Consider the following 11,705-nt stretch of genomic DNA (forward strand, 5'->3'; position numbering starts at 1 on the left):
AGTCAATAGTATTATCTAATCAATAGTAATATAACTTTTACTTCGGCGCCCCACGTTTTTGATCGCTTATAGTAGAGTGATCGCTTGCATTATTGTGATGTAGGGCCTATAGCATTTATTTTCTACTTTTTAGTTCAATCAGAAAACGTGGGTTTTTTAAAACTTTTTTAATGATTATTATTAGTCCACAAGAAAAACGTGGTTTTTTTAAAAGTTTTTTTTTAAGTATTTTATTTTCTGGCTCTAGTCACAGCATGTACTTCACAATGTTGTTATGGGCCAAGTGTGTGATGTGACGTCACGGCTGATCTCACAACCTTCTGTCCTTGTGACCAGAGCCTAACACCTGGCCACACCTGGCCACACCTGGCTGTACATGCACTCATTCACCCCAGCCTTTTGTACCAAACAATCAAGGTAATTAGCCGCGTCTAATATATGACGTCAGCACCTAGTAAACTAGGTCACCATGCTTCGAGGCGTCAGGTGTTTTTAAACAAAACTCAAACCCAGTTTTGTTTACATTAGAAGCTCTCTCCAATCAATTCATTACCCTAATTATAATCAGCCTAACTGCACACATTAATTATTCATTGAAGTCCTAAGGCCTGACCGGCCAACTATGGACAAGGTATTCCTCAGCTTTTTTTGTGACGAGCGGAATAATTCTAGCCTGAATTATGTTTTTAATATTAAAGTAAAAATGCTATAAAAGATACAATGCTGAGTTTTAAAGCTTACGAGGTTGTTTGTGTCGTTTTTTCTTCAATTTTATTGGTGGATTTTGTTTTCTCTTCAATTCAAGGTAAGTTACCAATATATATATATATATACATATATATATATATACATATATATATATATATATATATATATATATATATATATATATATATATATATATATACATATATATATATATATACATATATATATATATATATATATATATATATATATATATATATATATATATATATATATATATATATATATATATATATATATATACACATATATATATATATATATATATATATATATATATATATATATATATATATATATATATATATATATATATATATATATATATATATATATACATATATATATATATATATACATATATATATATATATATATATATATATATATATATATATATATATATATATATATATATATATATATATACATATATATATATATATATATACATATAAAGAGAGAGAGAGAGAGAGAGAGAGAAGTACCTCGAAATACGAGTTTATATTAATTCGTTTCGAAACATTCCTCGTATGTCGAATTGCTCGTATCTCAAAGCAGTTATTTCCATTGAAGTAAATTGAAATGACATTATTCCGTTCCAGCCCTTAATGCAACTCCACTTATTTTTATTGAGTATTTTTTAATTAGAAAAGTGTATTTATACGTGACAAATATTGTTTAAGCTTAATTACAAAGTAATAATAAGGGGTAATGCAAAAAAAATAATAATAAACTGGTTTTATAAAGTGTATTTACTTATAAAATCAACAGACTTGAAGTTACAGAAGTTGCTGGTGGGGGGGGGGGTCTAGGTCGTGTGTTAGGGTGGAGAAGATATACAGAGTAGCTTCACTTAATTCACTTACTAACTGTTAATGCTTAGCTTTTTAGGTCACTTCAATTCACTTACTCGTTTCACTCTTAACGCTAAACTTTATCCCTGAACTTAACAAAACGTATAGCTCACCGAACCTAATTAAATCTTAATGTTACTAGATCTAAATCATGTTTTGCTACTTTTGTTCACTACATTCTCATCGCTGTTCTTTGATTTTCCTGACTTTCCATCGCAGGCTGTTAATATAAATCTGTACAAGGTCTGTTTTTTTTCATATTTCAAATTTTTTTTAGAAATGTGCTAGTTAGCTCTCACTAAATATCTTCGATACACAATAGTTGTAACTATTTCAGGGTGTCCCTTTTCCACGAACCGCTTAACCCGCTTATCGAGTTACTCGTATCTCAAATTCTGCTCGTATGACAAAGCAAATTTTAGGTTGCTCGATAGCTAGTATCTCAATTATTTATATATATAGGCCATTGTCGCTGTTTCAGAAATAGCTCTGCCATACATTTCAATAGAAATCGCCCGCCAGTCGGTGCTCGACCTACACCAGACGACAGATGTCACCACGTCTGTCATGACGACAGACAAGCCCCCGTCTGTCACAGCCAGACAGGACGCTGGTGCTGAGATTGCCCGTGGAGTCTGCGGCTCGTATTTCAGGAATTTGGCCAACTGGTGCCAGATCAATTCAGCTAGCAGGAACCAAACTCTCAGACTTCAAGTGGTCCGGCAGATCTCTCTAGTCAGGTGTATACAGGTGGGTAAAGTCAGGTGGGTACAGGTGGGTATAAGACAGGTGTATACAGGTGGGTACAAGACATGTGTACACAGGTGTATACAGGTGGGTACAGGTTAGGTGGGTACAAGTCAGGTGTACACAGGTGGGTACAATAGGTGGGTAAAGGTGGGTACAGGTCAGGTGTATACAGGTGGGTACAAGACAGGTGGGTACAATAGGTGGATACAGGTTAGGTGGGTACAGGTGGGTACAAGTCAGGTGTACACAGGTGGGTACAATAGGTGGGTACAGGTTAATACAAGTTAGGTGGGTTAAATCTTTTAGATTTTAAAAAATGTGCCAGTCTGTGTTGATAACGTCAAAAGACTTACATTAATAAACTATAGAAAGAAACATCGAACACTTTTTATCACAACATAAAACAGCACATACAACTTTAAGGCATATAAATAAAGTCACTCATTGAGACATAAGCATTGCTCTCTCACAAGGGACTTAACTATGGTTTAACTGTGGACAACTCTTACATCTGGGTGACCGGACTTTGTGAGGCCGAGTTCTCGGTGCTGTTGACAGAGACAAGCACAACAAATCCTACGCTACCACAAGCACCTACCTCAACGTTGCCTAGTAAACCGTTGCCTAGCAACGATAAGAAAGGTAGTTATATTTGTATCGGTGTTCGGCCTATTGATTTTTTTTTATTTACACCATTTTAGCCAGATGTTTAAACAATTATTAGCAACCGTCGACACTCCGCATTGACCAATATTTTACACCATCGATATTCCCTAATGTAACCAGCACATTAAAATGTAACCAGCACATCAAAATGTAACCAACACATCAACATGTAACCAGCACATTAAAATGTAACCAGCACATCAAAATGTAACCAGCACATCAACATGTAAACAGCACATGTAACCAGCACATCAAAATGTAACCAGCACATGTAACCAGCACATGTAACCAGCACATCAACATGTAACCAGCACATCAACATGTAACCAGCACATGTAACCAGCACATGTAACCAGCACATCAACATATAACCAGCACATGTAACCAGCACATGTAACCAGCACATGTAACCAGCACATATAACCAGCACATCAACATGTAACCAGCACATGTAACCAACACATCAACATGTAACCAGCACATGTAACCAGCACATGTAACCAACACATCAAAATGTAACCAGCACATCAACATATAACCAGCACATGTAACCAGCACATGTAACCAGCACATGTAACCAGCACATGTAACCAGCACATGTAACCAGCACATCAACATATAACCAGCACATGTAACCAGCACATGTAACCAGCACATGTAACCAGCACATGTAACCAGCACATGTAACCAGCACATGTAACCAGCACATGTAACCAGCACATCAACATGTAACCAGCACATGTAACCAGCACATCAACATGTAACCAGCACACGTAACCAGCACATGTAACCAGCACATGTAACCAGCACATGTAACCAGCACATCAACATGTAACCAGCACATCAACATGTAACCAGCACATGTAACCAGCACATGTAACCAGCACATCAACGTGTAACCAGCACATGTAACCAGCACATGTAGCCAGCACATATAACCAGCACATCAACATGTAACCAGCACATGTAACCAGCACATGTAACCAGCACATGTAACCAGCACATCAACATGTAACCAGCACATGTAACCAGCACATATAACCAGCACATCAACATGTAACCAGCACATGTAACCAGCACATGTAACCAGCACATGTAACCAGCACATGTAACCAGCACATGTAACCAGCACATGTAACCAGCACATCAACATGTAACCAGCACATGTAACCAGCACATTTAACCAGCACATGTAATCAGCACATCAACATGTAACCAGCACATGTAACCAGCACATGTAACCAGCACATGTAACCAGCACATGTAACCAGCACATCAAAATGTAACCAGCACATGTAACCAGCACATGTAACCAGCACATCAACATGTAACCAGCACATGTAACCAGCACATGTAACCAGCACATCAACATGTAACCAGCACATCAACATGTAACCAGCACATCAACATGTAACCAGCACATCAACATGTAACCAGCACATGTAACCAGCACATCAACATGTAACCAGCACATCAACATGTAACCAGCACATGTAACCAGCACATGTAACCAGCACATCAACATATAACCAGCACATGTAACCAGCACATGTAACCAGCACATGTAACCAGCACATGTAACCAGCACATATAACCAGCACATCAACATATAACCAGCACATGTAACCAGCACATGTAACCAGCACATATAACCAGCACATCAACATGTAACCAGCACATCAACATGTAACCAGCACATCAACATGTAACCAGCACATGTAACCAGCACATTTAACCAGCACATGTAACCAGCACATCAACATGTAACCAGCACATGTAACCAGCACATGTAACCAGCACATGTAACCAGCACATGTAACCAGCACATGTAACCAGCACATGTAACCAGCACATCAAAATGTAACCAGCACATGTAACCAGCACATGTAACCAGCACATCAACATGTAACCAGCACATCAACATGTAACCAGCACATCAACATGTAACCAGCACATGTAACCAGCACATGTAACCAGCACATCAACATGTAACCAGCACATCAACATGTAACCAGCACATGTAACCAGCACATGTAACCAGCACATCAACATATAACCAGCACATGTAACCAGCACATGTAACCAGCACATGTAACCAGCACATATAACCAGCACATCAACATGTAACCAGCACATGTAACCAACACATCAACATGTAACCAGCACATGTAACCAGCACATATAACCAGCTCATCAACATATAACCAGCACATGTAACCAGCACATGTAACCAGCACATGTAGCCAGCACATATAACCAGCACATCAACATATAACCAGCACATGTAACCAGCACATGTAACCAGCACATCAACATGTAACCAGCACATGTAACCAGCACATATAACCAGCACATCAACATGTAACCAGCACATGTAACCAGCACATGTAACCAGCACATGTAACCAGCACATGTAACCAGCACATGTAACCAGCACATGTAACCAGCACATGTAACCAGCACATGTAACCAGCACATGTAACCAGCACATGTAACCAGCACATGTAAACAGCACATGTAACCAGCACATGTAACCAGCACATCAACATGTAACCAGCACATGTAACCAGCACATGTAACCAGCACATGTAACCAGCACATGTAACCAGCACATGTAACCAGCACATCAACATGTAACCAGCACATGTAACCAGCACATTTAACCAGCACATGTAATTAGCACATCAACATGTAACCAACACATGTAACCAGCACATGTAACCAGCACATGTAACCAGCACATGTAACCAGCACATCAAAATGTAACCAGCACATGTAACCAGCACATGTAACCAGCACATCAACATGTAACCAGCACATGTAACCAGCACATGTAACCAGCACATGTAACCAGCACATGTAATCAGCACATCAACATGTAACCAGCACATGTAACCAGCACACGTAACCAGCACATGTAACCAGCACATGTAACCAGCACATGTAACCAGCACATGTAACCAGCACATCAACATGTAACCAGCACATGTAACCAGCACATGTAACCAGCACATGTAACCAGCACATGTAACCAGCACATGTAACCAGCACATCAACATGTAACCAGCACATGTAACCAGCACATTTAACCAGCACATGTAATCAGCACATCAACATGTAACCAGCACATGTAACCAGCACATGTAACCAGCACATGTAACCAGCACATGTAACCAGCACATGTAACCAGCACATGTAACCAGCACATGTAACCAGCACATCAACATGTAACCAGCACATGTAACCAGCACATGTAACCAGCACATGTAACCAGCACATGTAACCAGCACATGTAACCAGCACATCAACATGTAACCAGCACATGTAACCAGCACATTTAACCAGCACATGTAATCAGCACATCAACATGTAACCAGCACATGTAACCAGCACATGTAACCAGCACATGTAACCAGCACATGTAACCAGCACATCAAAATGTAACCAGCACATGTAACCAGCACATGTAACCAGCACATCAACATGTAACCAGCACATGTAACCAGCACATGTAACCAGCACATCAACATGTAACCAGCACATCAACATGTAACCAGCACATCAACATGTAACCAGCACATGTAACCAGCACATGTAACCAGCACATCAACATGTAACCAGCACATCAACATGTAACCAGCACATGTAACCAGCACATGTAACCAGCACATCAACATATAACCAGCACATGTAACCAGCACATGTAACCAGCACATGTAACCAGCACATATAACCAGCACATCAACATATAACCAGCACATGTAACCAGCACATGTAACCAGCACATATAACCAGCACATCAACATGTAACCAGCACATCAACATGTAACCAGCACATCAACATGTAACCAGCACATTTAACCAGCACATGTAACCAGCACATCAACATGTAACCAGCACATGTAACCAGCACATGTAACCAGCACATGTAACCAGCACATGTAACCAGCACATCAAAATGTAACCAGCACATGTAACCAGCACATGTAACCAGCACATCAACATGTAACCAGCACATGTAACCAGCACATGTAACCAGCACATCAACATGTAACCAGCACATCAACATGTAACCAGCACATCAACATGTAACCAGCACATGTAACCAGCACATGTAACCAGCACATCAACATGTAACCAGCACATCAACATGTAACCAGCACATGTAACCAGCACATGTAACCAGCACATCAACATATAACCAGCACATGTAACCAGCACATGTAACCAGCACATGTAACCAGCACATATAACCAGCACATCAACATATAACCAGCACATGTAACCAGCACATGTAACCAGCACATATAACCAGCACATCAACATGTAACCAGCACATCAACATGTAACCAGCACATCAACATGTAACCAGCACATGTAACCAGCACATGTAACCAGCACATGTAACCAGCACATCAAACCGCCACTACATCTCCAGACCAGTGTGGTGCCGCCAACTACTACCGCATCATAGGCGGTACCGGTGCCAGCCCATGTCAGTACCCGTGGATGGTGATGGTGACCAACTCCCTGACAGAGACCATGTGTGGTGGCGCCATCATCGACAGCATACACGTGCTCACAGCCGCACACTGCTTCTACGCCGCTGACAAAAGGTAATCACGACATTCAGTTGCTGAATAGAAAAGGTAAACTCGACATTCAGTGGCTGAATACAAAAGGTAAACTCGACATTCAGTGGCTGAATACAAAAGGTAAACTCGACATTCAAGTTGCTGAATACAAAAGGTAATTAGGTCATTCAGTTACTCGTTACCACTGACAACCCTTCTTAATGTTTATGTCGTCAGCATTGACGAAATCCGATCGTGAATCATATGAGTCGGGTATGTGTCTTAAACTCTGCTGAACCCCTGAGACTGACCAACCGAACCCCTGGGGTTCGGTCGAGTCTAGTTTAAGAACCCCTGATCTAGAGACATATAAAAGTCAAATTACAGATTAACAAGTTCTGTTTTGACAATTTCCATTCTGAAAGAAAACTTCAAGACCTCAACAAAAGGCTATAAGCAATTATTTTTTTAAATCAATTACTTAAAGTCTAAAATATTTTAACTGACAATAGGTTACACATTTTATATTTAAATACACACAAATAAATAAAGTAAGAAAGAAAGAAAAGGAAAAAAAATAATTTAAAAAATGGCTTTTCACCTAACTTTTCTGTGTAAAAGCCGACATAAAGTAGGGTAAACGGCCTGTCGATTGTTTGCTACAGTGGCAGACTGTTGTTGCTATTGCTGTTGTTATAATTATGTTGGTGGATATAACCTTCACGGATAAAGCTGGCAAAACAAATATCGCTGACCATACTATTTTCACTAAACAATAATGCCGATTGGTTTTGTATTCTCATTTTTCACCAGTGTTTCTCCCAGACTTTTTTCTCCGGAGGGGGGGGGGGGCACTTAATATTTTCGGAGGGGGGGGGGGAGGGGACAATGGTAAAAGTATATATTTTCTATATAAATTTCCATTTCGTTCTTTTGTTCGGGGGTAGACATTTTTCGGGAAACACTGTTTTTCACCCCTTGCCTTATCTCAGTGGCGTAGCTATGGGATGGGCGAGAGAGGGGTGCGGCAGCCCCTGAAGGTGTCGCTACGCCCCTAATTAAAACTCGTGTTTTCTTCACGTAAGTTTAACCAAAGGCTAACGTGACGTCACAGCTGAAAGGTTTTTGTTTGTCTAGAACAGGGGAGATGACCAAGGCACTTCCTGGACAGATTGTTGTGTTGACCGGCTCCACGGTCATTGACCTCAAGACTTTGACAGGGTTAAAGGTCAGATTTGTCGCTAAGCTGTCCACGCATGAGCTGTACAACAGTAAAACATTAGGTCAGTAGCAAGTCTTTTAGTCTAAGACATTAGGTCAGTGGTCAGTCTGTTAGTTAAGACATTAGGTCATCCAGTGATCAGTCTGTCAGTTTAAGACATTAGGTCATTAGTCAGTCTGTAGGTGAAAGACATTAGGTCATTAGTCTGTTAGCTAAAGACATTAGGTCATTAGTCTGTAGGTGTAAGACATTAGGTCATTAGTCTGTTAGCTAAAGACATTAGGTCATTAGTCAGTCTGTAGGTGTAAGACATTAGGTCAATGAGCGTCAGTGGTGTAGCTTACAACTTTAGTAAACTTTGTCCCTTTGATGCTGTTTCTTTCCGACATTTTCCTCCAGTGGGTAGGTTTTTGAAATTTCTCAATTTCACTCAGACAGAAATTCTGCATTTTTTTAATATTTTATTAAGTAGGAAACCCAGTTGAGATAATAATAGACTTGTGTTCCAGCCAATGACATCGCTGTCCTGAGGCTGACCAGTCCAATCGAGTTTGACCGCTGCCACCAGCCCGTGTGTCTGGTCAACCACACCATGGACGTGCATCAGGCGAGCCACTGTCGCGCCATGGGCTGGGGCGTCAACAGCAGTGAGTACAACTTTGGTCTAGAGATTGTAGTCGTGAGTACAACTTTGGTCTAGAGATTTTAGCAGTGAGTACATATGTGGTCTAGAGATTGTAGTCGTGAGTACACATTTGGTCTAGAGATTTTAGCAGAGAGTACAACTTAAGTCTAGAGTTCGTATCAGTGAGTAGAACTTTGGTCTAGAGATTATTATAGGAGTTACTAAAATTTAGTCTAGGGACTTTTTTATGAACAGAAATCGTAATGCACAAATAGCAATTCTAGCTAGCAAGCTATTTTGTAATCGAACTAAAAAACCAAATAAAATGCCAAGTTTACTTTGCTAAACGGCCAACAAATTTAGTTTTCTACCAACTTGACAACTTCCAGACGATGTGACGTCATCAGCCCAGTCAACATTACAGTGGATTGACATGCCGGTTGTTGATGACGTCACCTGCAGACAACAGTACCGGTCCCTGGTCACGCCCTCCACGTTCTGTGCTGGAGCCAAGGGCAAGGACACATGCCGGGTAAGTTCTTAGGTCAGAGGTCAAGTGACGGTAGGATCTGAGGTCCTTATGGGTTGTGTACATGTTGTAGTCTTCCAGTTACAGCAGTAAACAAAGCTCTACCACAGGTTGACTGGTGGTCCTGTAGATGACTCTGTGGGTTACCCTAGTGGTCCTCTGTGTGGTGGTCCTCTGTGTGGTGGTCCTCTGTGTGGTGGTCCTCTGTGTGGTGGTCCTGTGTGTGGTGGTCCTGTGTGTGGTGGTCCTCTGTGTGGTGGTCCTGTGTGTGGTGGTCCTGTGTGTGGTGGTCCTGTGTGTGGTGGTCCTGTGTGGTGGTCATGTGTGTGGTGGTCCTGTGTGTGGTGGTCCTGTGTGGTGGTTCTCTATGTGGTGGTCCTCTATGGGACTTTGATGGTTCTCTGTGTGGTGGTACTCTGTGTGTTGGTCGTATGTTTGGTGATCCGGTGTGACTTTGGTGATCCATATGGAATTGTGGTGGTCTTGTAGGTAACTAGTGATCCTATAGATAGATGACTGTGTGTTACTCTGGTGGTCATGTGTGTGACTCTGAGGGTCCTCTGTACACCATTCTCTACCACAGGGAGACTCCGGCGGTCCTTTCATCTGTCGTGACGACGGCCCACGGTACCACGTGTATGGTGTGGTGTCAGCTGGACTAGACCAACAGTGTGGCAACTACGTGGGTCTCTACACCAAGGTCTCCAGCTTCTTGGGCTGGATAGGTCGGGTCACAGCGACATAGCAGGTCGGGTCACAGCGACATAGCAGGTCAAACAACAGGTCACAGCGACATAGCAGGTCAAACAGGTCACAGCGACATAGCAGGTCAAACCACAGGTCACAGCGACACAACAGGTCAACAACAGGTCACAGAGACATAGCATGTCAAACCACAGGTCACAGCGACATAGGAGGTCAACAACAGGTCACAGCGACATAGCAGGTCAAACCACAGTTTACAGCGACAAAGCAAGTCAAACCACAAGTCATCCATGACATTAAAATGTCAATCAAATGCTAGAGCAACATATAGTCCCTAATGTATCAAAAGCCTCATTCATACTATGATACTTAGATCTTCTTCTTCTTCTTCGTTCTTAATTATTAGTGTTGAAGGGGATCGAGATTTATCTGCCAGTGGGTTTGAACTCGAGACTGTTCGAATGTATCAACCATGAGCTTTTTGCCGACTCGACCACGCATCCAACACAATTAAGCGTTACGTGTCAACTGGTTATGCGCCATTGTGGCCATTGACTCCGATTTCAGCCTGCTTTTCTTTTTGGATTTGCTTCCATAGCCTTTGTCCAACCAAGAACAAACTACAAGGCCGCAGTTGTTTTAATTTTGGAGTTGTCTCTCCTAGAAGAGTGGCTGTCCCCAGCTAACGAGCCTCATCTGCCCGAGGGTTCGAACTGAGACTTTTCGGTTTAGCAACCATGAGCTTTACCGACTCGACCACGCCGACCCCTATACTAAGATCGATTTGGCTTATTGTTGTAGAATGTAGACTAGTATATAAAACTACAGAGGGGAAGCTGGATCTAAATGTCATTTGCTTCTATGTAACATGACATTTCTGGGGTGACATAATCATCAAAATGTGTGCTACTACACTGCCCTCTGTTACAATCATCCCACTACAACCATCCCACTACAACCATCCCACTACAACCATCCTACTACAACCATCCTACTACAAAACACATCA

General features: G+C 41.3%; 1 protein-coding gene across 1 annotated transcript; it reads left to right on the plus strand.

The window, feature by feature from the left end:
• The first annotated feature begins 2,192 nt into the window (after window positions 1-2,192).
• On the plus strand, window positions 2,193-10,736 carry LOC131942343 (chymotrypsin-like protease CTRL-1). The gene is made up of 7 exons (XM_059302161.1): window positions 2,193-2,375; window positions 2,849-3,017; window positions 7,480-7,657; window positions 8,753-8,898; window positions 9,347-9,484; window positions 9,852-9,994; window positions 10,575-10,736. Exons 1-7 carry the CDS (start codon window positions 2,193-2,195, stop codon window positions 10,734-10,736), a joined length of 1,119 nt encoding a protein of 372 aa, XP_059158144.1.
• Window positions 10,737-11,705: the final 969 nt, after the last annotated feature.

Source organism: Physella acuta, unplaced genomic scaffold, assembly GCF_028476545.2.
Source record: "Physella acuta isolate Inbredline_101_S28 unplaced genomic scaffold, ASM2847654v3 ptg000402l, whole genome shotgun sequence".
Lineage (NCBI taxonomy): Eukaryota > Metazoa > Mollusca > Gastropoda > Physidae > Physella > Physella acuta.